The following is a 21,433-nucleotide window of genomic DNA, read 5'->3' on the forward strand; positions in this document are numbered from 1 at the left end:
TCCTGACAGATTCCTCCTCTCCAGGTCTCGCTCTTTGCCACTTCCTACAGGAAGCCCTCCAAGCCTTCCCTGGAGCCTTTGTCCCACCCCTGAGTGTTATGCAAGAGATATCTGCCATGGATTTTCATTCCCAGCCACTCTGGCTGTACTGATCTGAGACCTGGGGCTTCCTGAGCAGGGCCAGGTCTATGCCCTGCTCTTGTAACTTGAGTCTCTGGTCAACAGAGAAGGAATTTAATGTGGCAGAAGAGGTAGAGGCAGCTACAGTTGTTAAGTAAGCACCGGTGTAAGGATACCAATGTTTGGGGAACACTGCTCAAAAGAAAAGAGAAGCCACATTAAGCTGGAGGCAGTTACACACTGCAGAGAGGGACACATGGATTGTCCATCGCCTACACAGTCTCTGGACAGCCTGGAGGTCCTGGGGAGAGGGTCAGCTGCTCCTTAATGAGAAGTCAAGGTCCCCAGTCCAATCCTGGCTCCCTCCTGAAGGGTCTGAGGTCTACACGACCCCTCTCCCTGACCCTCACTCATGTCCTGTTCAAGGTGCCAGTCTCAGAGAGATGGATCTTAGGACATCCACTAGGGGGCAGGCAAGGCATTCCAGAAGCAGACAGGCTTTCTGAGTTACAGGCTGGTGACCTGGCTGGCCGGCTGGAAGAGGGAGGGCAGTGGTAGGCTTAACTAACTGTATCGACTTGCCTGGAGACTCCACCTGACCACTGAAGGGCAGCGAGGAATCAGTGTCCTGTCACCACACAGAAGGCCTGGGGGCACCGGGAGGTATGTATTAAAGGGTTCATTGGCCTTTCATTAGTCACACTTTCTACCAAATGACAAGTAGGTCGAGCTCATTTAGAGTACGTTCCCTGGCTCCCGTGGCTTATTGCACCCTCTCCTGGGAGGCAGGCCAGATTGTCCCATTCACAGACAGCGAGACACTTAGTGGCCTCCCACTGATGGCTTGGCCTTTCTTCTGAGCCCTAGATCTACAGACCAGGTCTCTCAACTATGCAGGGTCTAGCCAGGTGTGTGTGTGTGTGTGCCCATGTGTGTACACACATGTGTACAGGTGTGCATGAGTGTATACATGTATGTAGATTGTGTTTAGGTATGTGTGCATGCAAATAGAGCCAGAGGTTGATGCTGAATTTTCCTTGATTGTTCTTCACTTTAGTTTTTGAGACAGGGTCTCTCACTGTACCCAGAGTTTACTGATTGGGCTAGCCAATGAGCTCCAGTCTCAGGCTCCCTATCGCTAGGTTTAGAGGTGCATGCCACACAGCGACCTTTCTGTGGAGTGCTGGGAGTCAGAACTCAGGCCTTTCTGCTGCATGACAAGCACGTTACTGACTTAGCCATTCCCCCAACCCTAAGGCCTGGGCTCCTTAAAGGCTTGGTACTGGAAACACTGTGAGGCTTTCACACGTAGCTGTAGAGCACCTTTCATGTCACACAAAAAGGGAATTAATGTGTATGAGGTGTCTGGGACTCCATCTTCTCCACAGTCCCACGAGGTAAGTAGGAGCCATCTTTTTAGATGAAGGTATTCAGGCTGGGGTCAAGGTCACCCGGCCACCCTATTCGCAGAACTGAACCTCAACTCCAAAGCCAACTCTAACACCAACCTGGCAACCTCACGAGCTACAGAGTAATGAGGTGACATGGACACACACACACATACAGAGAGAGAGAGAGAGAGGGAGGGAGAGGGAAAAGCCCAACAGTGGAAACATGAGCATTCTGAGATGAAGCCAGAAAAGGAACCGGTTAGGGCAATGCCATGAACAGATGTATACATGAATAGAAGGGCTAAGAAGGGTGCTGAGGACAGAGGCCACGTTCCAGCTAATAGTATGTCAGGCTGTGGGAGAGCAAAGGGAAGGCCAGAGACCTAGGATGCTTCAGACTTGTGCGGCTATGCGGCTGTGCGCGGCAGTAGCCCCTTCAGTGTCTCTCCTGTCCCTCCTTCGGTGGCCTTTCCCTGGCTCCTGAGCCCAAGGAATACAGACACTCGAGACCCCTTTGGGCCATTTTTGCAGGGTCAGCATGGAGCCCTCCTAGGAAGTTCCTCCAGCCTTCGCCTCTGGAATTTTCCATGAGAGAGGGAGGAGGTGGGGAAGAGGGAAGCAGAGAGGGAGGAGCCGGAGAGGAAAGAGAGTGGGGAACTGGAAAGGGCTTTTGGTGGCGATAACCAAACAGGCTGGAAAGAGCAGGAAGGAGAGGGGGGCAGAGGACATGTGTGGTTGTGTGATCTGTGAGATGATGTGAACAATCCAAGAGAGAGGAAAGACAGGAGGGGTGGTATGAGCCCCACCACAGTGACATCATAGCTCTTTAAGCAGGGAGTGGCCCGACCCATGGCTGCCACAGGGACATAGGAACAGGAAAGGGGGCCTTGGACTAGGAAGCTGTCCTAGGGAAAGGGTGAGAACCCAGAAGAGGCTCCGGGTTCAGACGGGAGGAGGGAGATATGAGAAGGAAGACTTAGGGAGGGATGCAGACCAGTGGCCGAGGGAACCAGGGACAGAGTCCATCCATGGTGACACTGGCCTGAAGGCTGTGATCCGGCTCAGTAGGCTGAGGAGCCGGAGGCAGCAGTGAGGAGCGGGAAGACAGGAAAGTAGTCAGCTCCCTTCTAAGTCTGACTGGGAAGAGGCAGCTGGGAATTAGGGCTTTGTCCCTACTGCTGGGAAAAACACACAGGGAGAGCAACTATCTAAATGTTTCTTCCTCGGGACCGTATCTGCCAGCAGGCAGCACAGCTAACCACCAGGAGACTGGGCACACCTACGGGATGCATGCAGACAGGATCAAGTTTGTTCTGAGGAAGAGTTCAGACCTCAAACCCTGGTGTCCTGCCTGCCTGCCGCTCAGAGGAGAGAGAGAGCCAGCAGGCACCACCCACCCAGCCCGGAAGAGACCAGAGAGCAGAGTCCTCAACGCCCAGGGCTTTCCGAGAGATCACAGGTCTGAAAAGGAGCAGCTTCGGGGAGAAGGGCAAGCATCCCCTGACATAGCCCGGCCTCCTTGTCTGGATTAATCACGGGATCTCCACGGCTGCTGCTATCTAACTGATGCCAAAACATGTCTTCCCCCCCCCCCATTCCCTTTTGTACCTTAGGGAATCAGCTGTAGTAAAAGACACATGGCTCCTGTGTGGACTAACAGTGAGAAAATCTACTTCTGGGCCCTGAAGATGGCAGCCCAGTTCCTATGAGTGTGTCTACAAATGTGCCTGTGTGTCTGAGTGTGTATATGTGTACACACAGAAAGGAGACTTTTGTCCACATCTCTGGTGTACGAACAAGGATTTGGGGGAGCTGGAACATTTGTCCCTCCATACACATAAGATGTGAGCCATACGTTGACATTCAGACAAAATTGCGTGTCTCCTTGTTACAGACAAAGGATGATGAAATGAAAAATGCTTGTTCTGATTTCCAGCCACATTTGCTGCATCCAACTTGGCTTTCCAATATAACCGCCCTGTCTGTGGCATTCAATTCTGTCCTTCTGGTGGGGTTTCACGGCTTATTCCTCTATTTTCTCCCTTCCTGCTGCATTTGTAATACCTGGACTCGCTGGGCAGTTGGTGGCACACACCTTTAATCCCAGCACTTGGGAAGCAGAGGCAGAGGCAGGTGGATTTCTGAGTTCAAGGCCAGCCTGGTCTACAGAGTGAGTTCCAGGACAACCAGGGCTACACAGAGAAACCCTGACTCAAAAAAAAAATGTGAACCATAGTTTGCATTCTATATACAGTGTATGAGCATGCATGTGTGCTGTGTATACACCTGTGATGTGTTCTGCACAAGCCCTGCATTCTTGTGCTGAACTTGTGTGTGTATCTGTGTGTGATGACTATGTGACCTCTCTCTCTCTCTCTCTCTCTCTCTCTTTCTCTCTCTCTCTCTCTCTCTGTGTGTCTGTGTGTGTGTTGTATATGTGTGCACATGTCTGTGCAGGAGCACACACATGCTTGCATGTGCATGTGAAGGTTAGAGATCAGAGTTGGGTGGCCTGCTCAGTCACTCTCCACCTTATTTATTTATTCATTTTTGAGACAAGGTCTCTCACTGAACCTGGAGTTCACGATTCCCAGGGATTAGCCTGTCTCTTAACCTCCTCTATCTTCCAATTCCTGCCCAGCCCACAGCCCAGTCCAATCCAGTCCAACACTGGGATTAGAAATATGTGCACCACACTCAGCTTTTAAAGAGGGTTCAGGGATCCAAACTCATGCATTTATGCTTAACCAGCAAACACTTTACCAACCCTGAGATGACCCATCAGGAGCTTGAGAGGTTGGTGACACTGCACACTTATGTGGCATTTTGTGTCAGGTGACAGGCCTTTGTTTCCATGAATGTGTGCTCCAGAGGTCTCTGGCTGTCTCCAAGGCTGTGTGTGGAAGGCATATATGTGTGGGTGTTGTTTGCTGACACACAGTGTTGGTGGAGCACGTGTGTGCCTCTTACCAGCAAGTTAGTTAGGGACTGTCACAGGATTGGTGATGTAGCGCAGGAAGCTGAATCTGCTTGCTGTGCCCTGGTTCGGTGACCTTCAGCTGATCACTTACCATCAGCATGTATCACCCTCAAAATGGAGATGACAATATCACTGAGGATGATTTTAAAACCTGCCTTATTAGGTGTAGTGGAGCTTGACTGTGCTATAACTCAAAAGTTGCCTGGTCTAGCCTTGCCTTACCAGCTTGAGACCACCTCTGGTGAGGAAGACTAGGGATCCTGGAAACAGGCCCTTTTATTTCCAGCCAAGCTCTCAAGCCCACAGGGATGCCCTGTGGAGATGGCTCGGTTGGTAAATGTGCTTGCTTATCAAGACGAGGACATCTCTCCATTGTCCTTTTACCCTACCGCCCATTGTCCCCCATCACATAGTCCCCCATGTCCAGAGCCATCCTAGTGTAGCTGCCTCTCAGAGGGAGGTCCATGGACCAGCAGCCTCAACACCACCGAGGTTCACTAAAGGTCCAGTTTCTGGGGCTCGCTTCCAACCCGCTGAGTCAGCCTCCCTTGGGAGGCTGCTATCTTTTTTTAACCAGACTAAAGAACTCTCATTTTTAGGAAGTGTGGGAGCAGGACTCTGTCTCCTCTGAAGAGGTTGCTGTGTGAAGCCAGGAGCTTCACATCCAATGTGGAGCATGTTGAAGACAGTGAGTGGGGCCGAGAGAACTGGACTCTCCCCATGTGACCACAGGCTGTGTTCTCACCTTACTGATTCTAGGAGAGCAGGCAGATGGCATCCTCTGAAGTGTGGGAAGGTGACCCCTAGCCGTGGGGATCAGTCTGACTTGTGGAAGCCAGATTCCAGAGGCTCTGCCAAATGTGGGACTTCTAGCCCTTTGAGGAAGATGGAACCTCATGCCCACTGCAAACTCAGCCCAGGCAGGAACCTGGCATCTAGTCTTCACCTTAGGAAAGGGCCTCAGGGAACTGCCAGGACAGGGTGGCCATTGTGAGAGCGTGGGGTGCATGGAGCCTACGGGGCAAGGTCTCTGTGTTACAGTTCTCCTCAAACCAGGCCTCCCAGGTCCTTCCCCCACGCTCTCACCATCTTCCTGCCATCCCCAGAACTCTGGCTTTCCCAGAGGAAGATGACACCACCGACCAGATGATCCAGCCCTGCACCATTCTCCCTCCCTGGTCCCGTCAGCCCCTCACCACCTCTGAAGCTGTGCTCCATTCTACTGAAGATGAAGATGATCTGAGACCACAGTGAGGATGCTGAGCTGAGGGTCCCTGGCAGGAACCTGTCCTCTACGTGAAGCCCAGATCCCATAACTGCCAACTCCAGTACCACCTCAGAGACCATGGATAAGGCCATGACATACTACCCTCATGATAGAGCCCCATGGGATCTGACCTTCAAATGGTTAACCGGGAAGCCTGTGAGCTGGGTCACCCCCCAGTTCCCAGCAGTCCCCGGCTGCAGTATTGTGGTTTCACGGTCTATGGCTCAGCACAGACACGCTATGAAGATGCTTGGAGCTTCGTGTTTGTCTTAAAAGTTCTCACTTGGCACCTTGCCACTCCCTGGGGGCCTGGGGAGCCTGTAGGGGGATCAGTCAAAGTGCTCACTGCTGGGAGATGCTTGCTGCTGGTGCGCTGCTGGTACACAGAGCCTGGAGGCCCCTGTGTGATGGGGGAGGAGAGTTGGGGGAAACTGGGCCTCAGCGACACCTGCTACCCCTGCATGGATGACTCTGACAATCACATGTTCCACTAAGAACAGAAAACCAGCCCTCTGGGGGTCACCCAGGCTCAATAGACCTGCTGACTTCAAGATGACCTGCCCTACCCATTGTATGGATAAGGCCAGAATCTCCGAGCCTGTCCCTGAAAGGGGCCATGATGACCAGCCAAGGGGAGATCTCCAGAAAAGCATCCACCCTACCCCATTCCACAACTCTCTTCCCTGCACTAAAGCCATTCATTCCCCAGTGCAAATTACACACCTAGTTTCTATGTGGGCTTGTCTCCCTGGGCCCAGTATTGGCTTTCGGCTTCAAATTCTTTTCTCTAATATGTCTGACACCTAGACACATGAATTGTACTTTCTTATTGTCCCTTCAAGAGACAAGGTCAGAGCCGTGATCCTTAACAGGTATGGTCAGCACCCTCTTTGTATAAGGGAAGATGAACGGGGAAGAGCCGGGGAAGCCAGGGTTCTGGCCCAGCAGTTAGGGCCCTATTAGCATCTAGTGGGGGAACTCCCTGGCTCCCAGGAGCCTGCATCAGTAGTCAGCAGGGTCACAGAATGAAGATAGCCATAACTGAGCACTAGATTCTGGTGTAGGATGGAAACCTGTGCTTAGTTCCTGACTCCCAAGTGGTGTGATTTGAGACAGTCACTTGAACTCTCTGAGTCTTGTTTTCCAGTCGATGAGGATAGAAGCTAATGGAGAGCTGTGTGTGGCCATCTTTACTCTGGTATATCAAATAAAAAGGACTGAGCCAGAACAGGGGTCCGGCAAAGGGCGATGGAGACTAAATTAGGGATCGGATCCTTCTCATTCCGATCCACAGTTCAGCAAGGACAGGACGCTCACAGAGTTTTAGCAGCATGCTCCGAGTCACAGTGGATCTGTGCACCATTGGCCTTCTGGGTCACTAGCTCCTATGCCTCAAGGGTTATCCTGCCTCAGCAAAATTCCCCCAGGGAGTCTTGAGAAAGACTGAGTGTCTGAGAGCCACTCTGTCAGGGTGGAACCAGTAAGGACCCAGGAAAAGTTGTGTCCCCTGTCTGACCTGTCACCTGAGGACTGTGTTGAAGACATCCAGTTTCTGGCAGATGGAAGCATCAGTGGCAGGAAACTGATGGAAAGATGCCCTCCGTGGGTCCTAGAAAAATGTGCTGTCCGTGGCTGCCTTGTAAATGAGACCCTGCTTGGATTCTGACATCCATCACTCCCTGCAGACTCGAGCTCTGCCTCCTGGAGGGGGTGAGGGTACTTTTACACTTCTGGATCAGCCACCCTCCTTGCTCTACTTCCTCAGCCTCACATCTGCCCACAAGAGAGGATGCTGGACAATTTTATTTCCCAGCTTCCCAGGGCCTGCGGAAGAGAGACAGGCTCCTCACTGGGTTCTCAACCCAGTCTGTCTTATGTGGTCTCCCCAGCCAGAGGAACTGTAGATTTACCATTTGTCTCGCTCTACAGAAACAAGTGGAGGTCAGAAAAGTCAAGCAACCTTCCCCAAGTCACACAGCATGACAGTTCAAGAGCAGAGATGTAGGGGGTGGGGGCTAAAGAGTTCCGCCTGGTCCTCAGTCCCAAGAGACCTCTGTAGTTGGGGGAGGACATGCTTGGTTGCCCCTCTATCTCCTATCTCTTGGGGAGCCCCATCCGGGCACAGAACCCCATGTGCTTCCTAACCACAACCGCAGCCCCTGGGGGCACAAGGGAAGCAGGCCGCTCATCCTGTAGTGATGGCACCAGCCCTGCCCTGCCCCCACCTTGAGCCAAGTTCTAGGGCAACTCTGACGGTGTGAGAGAGCATCAGGCCATCATGGGGAAGCAGGTAGGGAGAGCCCCAGCCTACCTGAGTCTTTGTTCATGCTCTGCCCTCGCTACAGAGTAGTCACAAAGCCCCTTCCTCGATTGATACATGACCCCATGGACTCCAACCTGGAAAAGGTGTCCTCCTAAAGCAGCAGATGAGGAACGGTCTCTAACACCCATCGGGTGCAGGCCCAGGCCTACATCGACTTCATCCAAAAGAGCGGCTCTTGCCATTCTACACTTGGCAGAGAGGGGAACTGAAGTTCAGTCTGACTAGATAGTACACACAAGGGCTGAGGTGGGAGAGCCACAACCCTGAGAGCTCCCGAGGGTGGGTGGGGGCAGGAAGCTGGGCTACTCTGCTGCTCTGACTCCTTATAGCATCAGAGGATGCCTCCTTGGTGAACCTTTCCCTGACCTTAGGTTAGGTCAGGGCTCTAGACTGGAGTTGTCAGGGACTGTCCTCTCTGGGTTGTTCGCACCGCATGGGTCCATCCAACCACTGTGGACTAGATGGGAGGAAAGGCCCAGCTCAGAGCCCAGCCCTACTCTGGCTCACCCCGCTTGGTGCTGTTAAGATAGGGTGGATGGCCCTCCTCTAGGCGCTGTGACCACCAGGGAGAACATTATGAATACAGAACTAGAGACTGGAGGACGGCAGCAACACTCTTCACCCATCTTTCAGTCTAGACCCAGCAGGGCACGGTGCCAGTGTCTGAGGAGGCTAAGTACCTTGTAAAGGCAGCGGCTTTGGGTAAGTTATGAGACTGTCATTATGCAGTTTAACCTATCAGAGCCTCAGGTCCCCCAAATGTCCGTGGGGACCTGACAAGTCTCAACCAGCTGGCTTTTCCCTCATCCCACTCCTAGCCTCAGCTTCTCTATCAGTAAGCAGGGGACACTGACAGGCTTGGAGATGACTTAAAGGCAGGATAGCTGGGGGGGGGGGGGGGTGGATGGGACCCCCTCAGGGCCATCCCAGGGCCAAAGAAGGGTCACTTCCTTCCGTGCCGGTGGTTGCCAGTCACCTCTGGGTGGCCCCCTGCCTTGGTGCGGTGGCGCCAGGATTTCCTCCGCGGACCTGCGGCTCCCTGCACCCAAGACCTCGCGGGCCCACGGCTGCACGTGCGGCTGCCTCGGCCTAGCTTCTTTTGTGATCCTTCTCCCTCCAGTCGTTTTTCGGTTTCAAGCGCCGCCCTAGCTGGGTCCGGGCGATTCCAGAGCAGAGGCGATGCTCGGTTCCTAGGTCCGCACGGCTGGCAGGGCGGTGTTAGGACCCCGCGGCTCAGAGTCCCAGGGGGCGTGGCCGGGCGGCCGGTGCTATTTAAAAGGCGGGCGCCGCCCCCTCCCGGCCGGCTGGAGCGGCGCTGCAGCGGTCCGGCCTCGGCGGGCCAGACCCCCGGGGTTGCGCGAACGATGCGCGGAGGAGTCAGGCGGCGGCGGCGGCGCTGAGCCAGGTAGGGGCGGCGGTCGGCGGCGGTGCCTAGAGAGCTAGGGCCGGACCCTCCCTCGGCACCCGGGTGTTAGCAGATCTACCTAAGGAAGGGCTCAGATAGGCGTTCCCATTTGACAGCTGGGAAAATCGAGGCAGGAAGCTCTGGGTGTGCCTAGGAGCACACAGCCAAGCAAGCAGATTAGGATTTGAATTCAGGTCTGCCCCAGGCAGACATGGGCTTTCCACACTACCACTATTATCTGGAGGGGATACCCAGAACTCTTTGGGGAGACTTCTTTATGTGTGATAGATAGGAGGGACCCCCCTACCCCACCTCCACCCTGACATTTCACATCACAAGCACATTCCTTTGGGTTAAGGTCTGATTCCCCTGAGATGTAGGATGTCTCTAGAACGGGCTGCCCCTAGTGAGTGATTCACTGCACTGTGAGCCTTGAAGCTGCTCTCCCAGGCCCCCTTTGACAGTAGTCATAACAGACTGAGAGCCCTACCGCTCAGTATACTCCTGGGCCTGGGGCTGTAGGCTCCTGAGTAACTTAGGAAGGAAGTCTTGGCAGTTGCTTTGGAGGCACAGGGGCTGGATTCTGATACCGACTCTTCGATTTACTGTACAAGTGCCTTAGGGTAAGTCATTTCTCTGAATCTCGTGGTCTGGGAGAGAGATCCACAGGGTGCCCGTGGGGTCTGCACTAGTGGAGACCACCCAGCACTAAGGGACTATAGATCTGGCTGAGTCCCAGTTGCAGCACACCTAGGGGCTAAGGATCAGGCACTTTGCCTTCCCAAGCCTCGGTCCTCCAGTCTGTAAATGGGAATTATAGTAATCACCTCACTTGGTGGTTGTGAGAGTTAAAAGACCTGCAGTCAACCTAGGGCTTAGAAAAATTGTAACCTCCTTGCATAGTAGGGGCAGTCTTATTTTTATTATAGGTTTGACTCCACTATCTGTCTGTCCCCCTCTGTCATGCACGCGCGAGCACGCGTGCATGTGCACACACACATACAAGCACATACAGAGATATTCTTTGACACCTCTCCAATCAGAATCCAGCTACCTGCCTGCAGAGCCAGGACCTCTATCCTCAGCATCGTTGGTATCTGAACCATCAGGGAAGGACATGGAAGGGTCCCAGTACTTTCCTGGTCATGCTCCACCTGATCCATGCTAAGCAAGGATAGCCAGTGTTGGAATGGGAACTGGTGTGTCCTGCAGATGAATCACCTAGGCAAGGAGAGATAAAGAATTTGCCCTGAGGACCACACTAGCCAGTGGTGGGGCTTGACAGTGAGCCCTGGGTTTGAATGCCTCTGGTTGTCCCTGGGGGGCTGAGTTCTCACTGCTGCAGATGGGGCACAGCAGGGTGCTTCTTTCCACCATAATTCTGTGGGGACTGTCTCTTCTGGATGTGCAGAGGAAGGAGAGACAGGGTCCCTTTGGGCATCCCTACCTTAACCCCAGGTCCTAACTTGTCCTTATTGCAGCTGAATTTGTGACATCATTCAGCCACTTGTTCCCTGGGAGAAATTTAGTGAGCATATACTTAAGGAATGAAGCAAATGAGAAATGAGAGCGGGAGGGGGGATAGAACACCCAGGAGCCTGAGCAGGAACATTCTGGACCAGGAGGGAGCAGCCAAGCAGAGTCCTTCCCCATCCCCCATCCCCCTCCCCCCCACACACACCCACCACCAGGCAGCAGGGAAGGTACTGAGGTGACTGAGGAGTTTGCTGAGGGGAAGAAGGTGGTAGGTGGAGCTGATGGGAGAGAGGGTGACGTCTGAACGCTACTGGAGATTTCAAAGTGATTTGTAAGATCTGGCATGTGATTTTGAAACGTCACTGGGTGCCATGTATGGGGCAGATTGTCCCGTCCTAGAGGGAAGCAAGAAGGCAAACAGTGGAGTTGGCTGTTGCAGTGAAGGTGGGCGGCTTTGAACCTGCTGGACTAGGGCGGGGAGGGGCCAGGGGGACCTCTCCTCACCTGTATCCCATAGTGGAGACTTGCCTGCTGCTGCGCCATCTGACTTCCCTGTGTCATAAGGTGGGTCCCCACGGGTACTTCCTTTTCAAGAGGTAGGGAATCACAGTGGGGTGTGCTGTGTGCCCCACACTGAGCTGTCCGATGCTCAGCAACTGTGAGAGCCCTGAGAACACAGGGTAACCGTGAGAACCAGAGGAAGCTTCCTAGAGGACAGGGCATCTAAGCTCCACGGGTGAAGAGACATTGAGCTGCAGGGGAGGCAGAGGAAGCCAGGGGTCCAGAGGTCCAAAGGAAGCACAGGTCCGTACATGTGCTCAGGGCTCAGAGACAGAGCGAGGACAATGACAAGTCAGGTGGGAGACAAGAGCTGGCCGAGGGAGGGATGGTTGCCCAGGGCCTGGACATGAAGGCTGGCCCAGGAAGGGATAGCTGCTCAGAGCCTGGAGATGAAGGCCAGGGGCTTTCATTTAGCTCTGAGGATGCTGATGTTAAGCAGGTAGGGACTGCATTTGAACCAAAAGAACAAAATTTCCTGTGAATTCATAGCCTGCAGTGAAAGCGGAGCACTGTGGGGCAGGGCTGGGCTCTGGGGGAGCCAGGAAGGAGAGTTGAAAGGGCCACACTAGCCCCTGCGTGTTTCAGCAAGATAAGCAGCCACGGCATTGAGAGTCATCCCCAGTGGGTTCTGACAGTCAAAAGAGCCGGCACAGGCCTGCAGAGCTCTCCCAAGGCCATCTTTAGAGTGGCAACTCTCATTCCCTTACCCACTGTTGGAGACCTTCAAGTGCAGAGGCGAAGGGCACAGAGTCTACCATGTAGCTGTGTTGTCTTAGCTGTATTTTATAACCTCTCTGAGCCTCGGTGTTGTTTTGGTTTGGCTGTTTGTCTTTTCCCTTCTATAAACTAAGATGTGTAAGGAAACAGAGCTGAGTCCTTGAGCGTCAGGTTTGATGGTGAGGTATGATATGCTGTAACACCTTCATAGAATGTCTGTTGTCCTCAACAAAACCTGACATTTACCCCTGGAAACAACGTCAGAGAGATAACACCTGTGTAAGGTCACACAGCAGATGCCTAGCAGAGATGAGAGGGAGCGAGTGCTATGGTCTCTCCTCGCAAGCACGCTGCCGCCGCCATATCCACGCTTCCGCCGCCATGTCCAGGCTGTAATCTCCCTGTTTCCCAGCATAGAACTAGATGTGAGGTGACATTCAGTATGGGAGGAAGTGAATGCATTAATTAATTAATTAATTAATTAACTAACAGGTTGATCTGTGTTTCCCCAGCACATGGCTCAAGTCCACAGGGATTCACCCCTGCTAAGAGCCTCTGAGGTCCCCATGGGTCCCTGTGCTGGCTGCTTACACTGCAATGGAGCTCTGGACCTGGGCAGCTGTAGCCTTCAGTGAAAGTAGCTGCCTGGCAGCCTGCTGGGGTGGGGCTTCCTGTCAGCACCCGGCCAGCCCCTGACAATGACAAGGTCTAAGAATTCCAACCAAAAGTAAAAGGTCAAAAGGAAGGATTTGTGGAGAATGAAACATTCCATTTGGGGCTAAGGACCTGGGATGGGGGCCTGCCTGGGGCCTGGAGGGAAATTGAGTCAGAGGTTCACTCCCCCACCCAATCCGGCCCTGCCCTAGGGTCCCTCTGTCACCTGAGCACCCCTTCCTAACTGTCTTCTGCCAGGTGACCCTCTTTAGTTTTTTTATTGCATTTTATTTATTGGAAGGGAGGTGTGCATGTGTAGCGGGAAGTTGAAGTCCAGGAGCCAGCTTTCTCCTTCCACCATGTGGGTCCCAGAGTCAAACTCAGGCCTAATGGCAAGAGCCTTTACCCCTGGGCCTTTTCAATGGCCTGAGGTGGGCCTTAGGTAAACGCAAAGCAGACGGTCATACATTGCTTTAAAAGTCTTGCTTCCTCTGAGCAATGACTCAGCTCGCCTTCAAACTTGCAATCCCTGGCCTCCTACCTCAGCCTCTTGAGTTCCAGAATACCACTACTCTCAGCTCCCCTGAGGCCCGCGCACGGCCCACGTGGCTCCCGATTTCTGTCAGGATCCCCGAGGGAGGGCAAGTGGGTGCTGCTGTCGGTGGGGGGAGCCGTGGTCTCAACATTGCTCTCTTCTCTCCACCCTAGGCAGAGCCATGAGCCACCAGATCCTGCTACTCCTGGCCATGCTGACCCTGGGCCTGGCTATCTCTCAGCGTCGAGAGCAAGTGCCCTGTAGGACGGTAAGACACAGTGCAGGCAGAGTGAGGGGTCCCACAGCCCAGTCCAGGTCAAAGGTTAGTGGGGCCAGCAAAGGATAGAGCTTTGCCTCGGTATTTGTCGCGCATACACTAGACAGTTGAGAAGCCTGTCTACCTAACAATCGCATTTGTTCCTATTTTACAGAAGGGGAAGTTTGGAGAGGCCAGGTGACCTAAGCAAGGTTATTCAGTTAGGGACCGTGGGGCCACTGGCCCTCTATTCCCTGTTACAAGTGATTGGTCTTTTGGGACATCCTGGGGGCTACACAAGCTGGAAAGGCTCCGCTGTACTGTTCTTCCCGGGTACATAGCCCTTCCCTGGCTGGGACCCTGAACTTGGACTGCCTGCTAGAATGCTCCTCCCTCATTGCAGCCAGGTCAAAGGCCACCTTGCTCAGGAAACCTCTCCCACCGTTGACTGCTGATTTCTTCTGTTGCTCCTTCCTCTGGCTCTGTGTCCTCCCCCATCTCCATGCTGAGCAGACGGAGGATATGTGCTACTTCATCCATAGCCAAAAACTGTCTTACCCAGCCGACCAAGGGCTCCTAGGGGGCAGAAACCATACAGGCTGAAGACATTGTGACCCTGTGAGGTATAGGGAGAAAAACCCTCTAGGCTAGTGGTTCTCAACCTGTGGGTCTCGACCCCTAAGGGGGTTTAGCTCAGATATCCTGCATATCAGATACTTACATTAGAATTCATAACAATGGCAAAATTACAGTTGTGACGTAACAATGAAATAACTTTCTGGCCAGGGGTCACCACAGCATGAGGAACTGTATTGAAGGGTTACAGGGTTAGGAAGGCTGAGAACCGCTGCTCTAGGAATACTTGCAAAGCAGGACAGGCACACCACCAGCTGCACTTGGGCATAGAATGGACTAACTGTGTAAAGAGGCCAGAAATGCCAGCAGCCATTTCCTGGGGTCTGTGTGCCCTGCTGTGGCCACTAATTCTTTCTTAGAGACATCCTGAGAGTCTCACACCCAGACTAATGAGAGCAAAGACCTCAGATATCACCATATGCCCACAGCCTTGGCGGACTGAGGTCTTAAATGGTGAGGACTCTGGCACCTGTAGACAGAGGGCATGGAGCAGGGGCTCTCTGAGAAGCATGAGATAGGAGAAGACTTTCTGAACTGTCAGAAAGAGCTCTAGACCCAGCTGCAGAAAAGACATGTGACCCTGTGGGCTCCGACAGCAGAAATGACAGAGACAGGATTCAAACCCTGTTCCCCCTGTGCAGTTCACTGCCAGAACCTCTCCTCTTGTGTATGGATGGGAAGTGAAGTTGGATAGCATGTTCCTTCCCCCCTCAGGAAGAGGGCAGATCAGTGACTGACATGGCAGAGTGAAGGAGGATGCTAAACCCCAGCCAAGACCCCTATATCTCTGCACCAGAGACTTCTAGCAGTCAGTCAGAGCTCAGCAATAAGGGCAGGGAGGGTGCTGAGATGGTCCAGTCCTTCAGGCTCCTTCTGAAGTCTGGGCTGGATCAAAGAGGAGGGTACCAGGTACTCCCCTGGACCTCTGCAGTTTCTGATAGGTGGTCTCAGGTTATGTCACCTCCTGTCATGGTCCCTTTGGAGCTGGGGTCCTGGAGAGCCTCTGCTTACCCAGAAGGGAGAGTCCATGGGTGTGGGCTTACATGGGGAAGCGTGGCATGCACCCTGCAAATGCATAGTAAATAGTGTCTGGTGGTGTTTGTTCAGCCAGCCTGAGTACCTGGGCAGCTGAAGGCTCCGTTTACACAAAAAGAAACTCATGCTTGCATTGAGCTCATCTCAATGCTGCTTACAGCAGGGTGGTCCAGGAGCTAAGTGTCAAGTAGGTGTCTAGTTTCTATGGGTGTTGGTGAGGGATGTTATTGGGTCTCCTAGAGCCTCAGGTGGCAGCTTTTTCTGGAAGTACAAGGCTTGTCAAGGTATTTTATGCAGTAGGCAGTTGCACAGGTGCCCATAGCCAGACGGTGCCCGGCCTGGGGGGTCTGGGGGGAAGGAGGCTCAGAGCTAGGTCAGACAGGGATGCCAGGCTTGTGTTTCTTCCTTGCTACCTCAGCCACTGGACCCCTGTGACACAGGCAAGTTACTGCCAGGGCAGACCCTGACCTCAGCATCTGGACAGCAGGTGGGCTGGCTCACTCCGTTCTAATGTCTCTCTCTGGCTTGAATATGAATATCTGGGTTAGCTCTTTTCTTTCCGGCATTGATTGGATCAAGGCCCTTTGCTTAAGCACAGATGTCTGCAACTCATTCATAAAAGACATTTCCGGAGGACTTTCTTTGGGCCAGGTCCAAGACATCCATGTCAATCAAAGTAGCCCCTGTCCGTGCAGAGCTCACTGTCTGCGGGTCCCCATTCCACCATTGTTCCAGGACACTGAGCTGTAGGGAGAAGACACAGTTAGGGAGGGCCTCTGTGGAAGACATGTTGGGATTCCCCGTGAGGAATTCTCATACAGGTCTGCTCCATGCATGTCCAGGGATGGCTGTGCAAGGGGGTGGGACCAGTGCTAGGCATGGTCACTGCATGTAAACTGGACTGCAGTGAGTCAGTCGACAGGTTGGTCAATGCCACAGACAGACTTGATGGACCCTGCTCTGTGTTTAAGCCAAGAGTACCATAGGCAAAGTGGAGTTTGAACAGTCTGTGGGCCTTTCGCAGGTAGGCAGTTCAGTGGGGGTCGATGGAGACAGGCTAGGGGCAGGGGTAAAACTAAGCTGGCTGATGTAGACATTACACTCTTTGCTAGGGAGGGCAGGGGCACCTGGGGTGAGAATCTGGGAGCCACCAGATGGAGATGTGCATTTGCATAGAATTATGACCCTTAACGATGCATTTTGTGGAAGGAAACGAGTTGCTAAGAGCCCTGTGTTCGAATCCCAACTCCCACCATATCAGCTGGGTGGTCCTGAAGTCTCTCTTACCCTCTCCAACCTGGATTTTGGTAAAAATCTATAATTACATCAGATTACCCATATGCACTGGGTGGGCTGTTGTAAGGCTCTGACAAGATCGCCAGTCTGAAAGTCCTGATGTATTAAGTAGGTGCTGGGAAGGACAAGTTAATTTTGGGATAAGGAACTGGAGTGTCAATGTTGATGTGTCCTGTTAATGATCTTTCAGTTAAATTGTCATCAGATAACCCGTTGGGTTCTGGTATCCCTTTATTCTATTCTGTCTCCTTACTCCTACGACCTGGATGCTGTGCTGGACCAGAGCAGGCCACTGATATGGTGGTATTTAGCAGCTGCAGAAAGGAACGAGTCACAGCAGGAATGTGGTCTGAGCTGTGCTGGCTGGACCAAATCAAAGGGCTGGCACAAAAGCCTGCTGGTTTCCCTGTTGCAAACATCTTTTCCTGATGACGCTTCCAGCCTAAAGCTAGAATTTTATCTGGGATGTGGCAAGGACCCAGGTGTGAAACTGGAAGCTGTGGGCCATGTTGCCCCTCTGTTCTGCATCACTGTGAGTGAAATATGGCTTAGTTTCCCATAGAACAGGATACTAGTCAACACATACGTATTCTTAGAGCTCTCTACTATGTCTCTGTCTACTGCTCCCTTCTGCCCAGCACCAGCAGGACTGCCAGTCAGGGCCAGAGAGCAGCTTGGGGCATCAGCTTGGGTGGAGGCAAGGCTAACATCCTGGGACTCTGGGGGAAGCACCCCAAGCTTGGGGAGAGGGCGAGTCATCTTTCCTACAGAACCCTGTCCCCACCTACTGTCCTGTCCCCATTAATGCCAGCATCTCTGCCACCCTTGCTCTCCCTAGGTGAACAAGGAGGCCTTGTGCCACGGCCTTGGCCTGCTCCAGGTCCCCTCGGTGCTCTCACTGGACATCCAAGCTCTCTACTTGTCCGGGAACCAACTGCAGAGCATCCTGGTCTCCCCACTGGGCTTCTATACAGCGCTTCGTCACCTGGATTTAAGTGACAACCAGATTAGCTTCCTCCAGGCTGGGGTCTTCCAGGCCCTGCCCTACCTGGAGCACCTTAACCTGGCCCACAATCGGCTTGCCACAGGCATGGCTCTCAACAGTGGTGGTCTGGGCCGCCTGCCCCTTTTGGTCTCCCTGGACCTGTCTGGGAACAGCCTGCATGGCAATCTGGTGGAGCGACTGTTGGGTGAGACCCCGAGGCTGCGTACGCTCTCACTGGCGGAGAACAGCCTCACTCGCCTGGCACGCCACACCTTCTGGGGTATGCCAGCGGTGGAGCAATTAGACCTCCACAGCAATGTCCTCATGGATATCGAGGACGGTGCCTTTGAGGCCCTGCCCCACCTGACTCACCTCAATCTCTCCAGAAACTCCCTCACCTGCATCTCAGACTTCAGCCTCCAGCAGCTGCAGGTACTAGACTTGAGCTGCAACAGCATTGAGGCCTTCCAGACGGCCCCGGAACCACAGGCCCAGTTCCAGTTGGCCTGGCTCGACCTCCGGGAGAACAAGCTGCTCCACTTCCCTGACCTGGCCGTGTTCCCGAGACTCATCTACCTGAATGTGTCTAACAACCTCATCCAGCTCCCTGCGGGGCTGCCCCGGGGCAGTGAGGACCTCCACGCACCCTCTGAAGGCTGGTCAGCCTCTCCACTGTCCAACCCCAGCCGGAATGCCAGCACCCACCCTCTCTCCCAGCTCCTGAACCTGGATCTGAGTTACAATGAGATCGAACTGGTCCCTGCTAGCTTTCTTGAACACCTGACCTCCCTGCGCTTCCTCAACCTCAGCAGAAACTGCCTGCGATCCTTTGAGGCTCGACAAGTGGACTCCCTGCCCTGCCTGGTGCTTTTGGACTTGAGCCACAATGTGCTGGAAGCATTAGAACTGGGTACCAAAGTCCTAGGGTCCCTGCAGACGTTGCTTCTGCAGGACAATGCCTTGCAAGAACTTCCACCCTATACCTTTGCCAGCCTGGCCAGCCTGCAGAGGCTAAACCTACAGGGGAACCAGGTCAGTCCCTGTGGGGGGCCAGCAGAACCAGGTCCCCCGGGCTGTGTGGACTTCTCTGGGATCCCCACCCTTCATGTTCTTAACATGGCAGGGAACTCGATGGGAATGCTCAGGGCGGGCAGCTTCCTTCACACCCCACTTACAGAGCTGGACCTCTCCACCAATCCTGGTCTGGATGTGGCCACGGGAGCCCTGGTGGGCCTGGAGGCATCCTTAGAGGTACTGGAGCTTCAAGGCAACGGGCTGACTGTCTTGAGAGTGGACTTGCCCTGCTTTCTCCGTCTCAAGCGCCTTAACCTTGCTGAGAACCAGTTAAGCCACCTGCCCGCTTGGACGCGGGCTGTGTCCCTGGAGGTGCTAGATCTGCGGAACAACAGCTTCAGCCTCCTGCCAGGCAATGCCATGGGTGGCCTGGAGACCAGTCTCCGGCGGCTGTACTTGCAGGGAAATCCACTCAGCTGCTGTGGCAATGGCTGGCTGGCGGCCCAGCTGCACCAGGGCAGAGTGGATGTGGATGCTACTCAGGACCTAATCTGCCGCTTTGGCTCCCAGGAGGAGTTGTCCCTGAGCCTAGTGCGTCCAGAGGATTGCGAGAAGGGAGGGCTGAAGAATGTCAACCTCATCCTCCTCCTCAGCTTCACACTGGTCTCTGCCATCGTCCTCACCACGCTGGCCACCATCTGCTTCCTCCGCCGGCAGAAGCTCAGCCAACAATACAAAGCCTGACAGGCTCGGGAAGCCAGAGGGGCAGAGAAGTTGGGGTCCAACTCAGGTTACTCAGTGACCAGGGACTTGGTGTCCTGCACACTGCCGCGTGGGCAGGTTCCTTCCCAGGCTGCATCTGTGGGCCAGCTGTGCAGCTCGAAGTGGGGCAGTTTACTGCACAGAGGATGCCAACCGACAGCTCGACGCTGAGTATCTGTTTCAGGCCACACCCGTCTCCGGGTACTAGTAAATGAAACACATGCCTATCCTCAGGCAAGAGAGGCCGTCACTGAACCACACAGTGACCACATAGGCTTGAGGTGGGGAAGCAGTAGGCTGGACATGGAGAACCCACCCTGACTTAGAGCAGGAGAGCCAGCCCGTGAGAGGATTTGTCTGAGTCCTTTCCACCCCGAGCTCTGTCGCATCTGCTGATAATGACTTTCAGCCTCTCTGGAAATGAAGAACTTGTGACCTGAAGAGAGAGCCAGAACCTCTCCCCAGAGGTCTTAAGTCTAGGCTCCTAGGCTAGGGGCTGCACCAGCTTAAAGTGTGATCACCTAGGCTTCCACGCAGGCCTGGGCCGTCCTGTGTCCTGCTTTGGACAGGCCTTCTCTCCAGTGCACTCTTGTATCACACACACACTGACCCTGGTGCTGCCTGTTCCCCAACCCCCTGCTCAGGCCTCCTTCTATCCCAGCCCCACCCTGACTTTTGAGCCAAGAGGGAGAGCCTCAGCTATCTGGTTCAGCTTAGCAGCTGCAGAGGCAAAGTCAAGCCAACTCTCAGAGGTTTCTGTGTTATCTGGGTTATACACAAGAAGAAAACAAATTTCCTTATGCATTCTCCTTTGAGAGCCTCATGGCTCAGAGAGCTGACGAAGCCAAAATGAATCAAGTCCATGTCCTCCCATCTCTGGGGCCAAAGCTTTGCCAGTGCGGTACCTGCAGGCTGTCAAGTGGACAGGAAGTGGCCCTGCCCTAACCAGGATCCAAGCACACTTGCTACATATACCCCCTCCCTCTCAGACAGGCGCCCACAGACCCTCTGCCTCTCTGCCTCAGTGTCCCTTCTTTGCAGAAGAGTATGAATTCTTCCTTTCTCTTTCTGCTCCCCAAAATCTCATTGAGTGTAATCTCCCCACTGAACAGATAGGGAAAGTTAGGTGCAGGCCTTGCTCAGAATCACGCAAGTCAATGGAAGAAAACTGGGAACAAAAGTAGCTGGGCGGTTGCGCCAAGGCAGAGGGTTTGCTTTGTGTGCTCAAGGCCCTGAGCTGGATGCCAGCGGCTGTACCCGTGTTTCCCTACGCTCAGCAGTCACAGCACGAGACAAGGCCAGCTACCATGCCAGTCCTCACCAGGCATGGAAAAATAATAGGGACACACACACACACACACACACACACACACACACACTGTCTCCACTCATTCTCCAGGCTTGTGGGCTGCAGGGAGGAAGGGGAGTCCTGGACCCAGTCACAGAGCCTGCTGCATCAGATCCCTGTGCTCGGCCCACAGTCAGCCAGAGCTTCCGTAATGTACAAGAAGACGAAAACGCCATTCTCTCTACCCCACTCTACAGGTGAGGGGACTGAGGCCCAGAGAAGGTTAAAGGCTCCGAGGACCAATAGGCAGATCCAGACCTAGAACCTTCCCTCACTGGTGCTGCTGCGCACACAGCTCTTCTCCTCGGCCTGGAGGCCAAGGCGTGGTGGCCCCTGGGCCTGAACTCTGAAAACACTAATCAATGCTGCTCTCACCTCCCAGGACTGGCCTCTACCGGGCCCTGGGACCCGCTCTTTGTATAACTCACATGAATGTATTAAAGTATAATTTTGGAGAAACTGTGGCCTGCCAGCCTGCTTACTTCGGGTATCCCATAACCTCATACTGGAATCCTGACCCTGTTTCCCTCCTCAGGGGCTTTTATTCCTTGTGAGGTATTGGGGGGGAGGGGGGAAGGACACTGAAGCTCTTAGCCTGGCCCACCCCTGGCCAGCCTCTACTGTGGCCACTTCATACGGAACATCACCTATGCCCTACCCCAGCTCTAGAAA

At 53.8% G+C, this 21,433-nt stretch overlaps 1 protein-coding gene and 1 long non-coding RNA gene across 5 annotated transcripts; both read left to right on the plus strand.

Moving 5' to 3' along the window:
* Window positions 1–653: 653 nt before the first annotated feature.
* Window positions 654–5,610, plus strand: Gm38588. 2 transcript variants are annotated; one of them, XR_869808.1, is made up of 3 exons: window positions 654–783; window positions 2,754–2,970; window positions 5,598–5,610. It is a non-coding gene; the product is annotated as a predicted gene, 38588 (long non-coding RNA). The 2 variants fall into 2 exon arrangements; XR_869807.1 differs by lacking the exon at window positions 5,598–5,610 and having other exon boundaries at window positions 2,754–3,158.
* A 3,083-nt stretch (window positions 5,611–8,693) lies between these two features.
* On the plus strand, window positions 8,694–21,220 carry Lrrc32 (leucine rich repeat containing 32). Of its 3 annotated transcripts, none has more exons than XM_006507979.3 (3): window positions 8,694–8,783; window positions 13,603–13,697; window positions 17,491–21,220. In XM_006507979.3, exons 2-3 carry the CDS (start codon window positions 13,611–13,613, stop codon window positions 19,393–19,395), a joined length of 1,992 nt encoding a protein of 663 aa, XP_006508042.1. In that variant the 5' UTR covers window positions 8,694–8,783; window positions 13,603–13,610; the 3' UTR covers window positions 19,396–21,220. The 3 variants fall into 3 exon arrangements, with proteins under 3 accessions (XP_006508042.1, NP_001106850.1, XP_006508041.1); NM_001113379.2 differs by lacking the exon at window positions 8,694–8,783 and adding an exon at window positions 9,380–9,486; XM_006507978.3 differs by lacking the exon at window positions 8,694–8,783 and adding an exon at window positions 11,429–11,526.
* The last annotated feature ends 213 nt before the right edge of the window (window positions 21,221–21,433 follow it).

This window comes from Mus musculus, chromosome 7 (genome assembly GCF_000001635.26).
Source record: "Mus musculus strain C57BL/6J chromosome 7, GRCm38.p6 C57BL/6J".
Lineage (NCBI taxonomy): Eukaryota > Metazoa > Chordata > Mammalia > Rodentia > Muridae > Mus > Mus musculus.

Coding starts and splice junctions, on each gene's coding strand:
- Lrrc32 (XM_006507979.3), top strand. CDS start 13,611: ATGAGCCACCAGATCCTGCTACTCCTGGCCATGCTGACCCTGGGCCTG. Junction 13,698..17,490: donor AGCAAGTGCCCTGTAGGACG/GTAAGACACAGT, acceptor TGCTCTCCCTAG/GTGAACAAGGAGGCCTTGTG.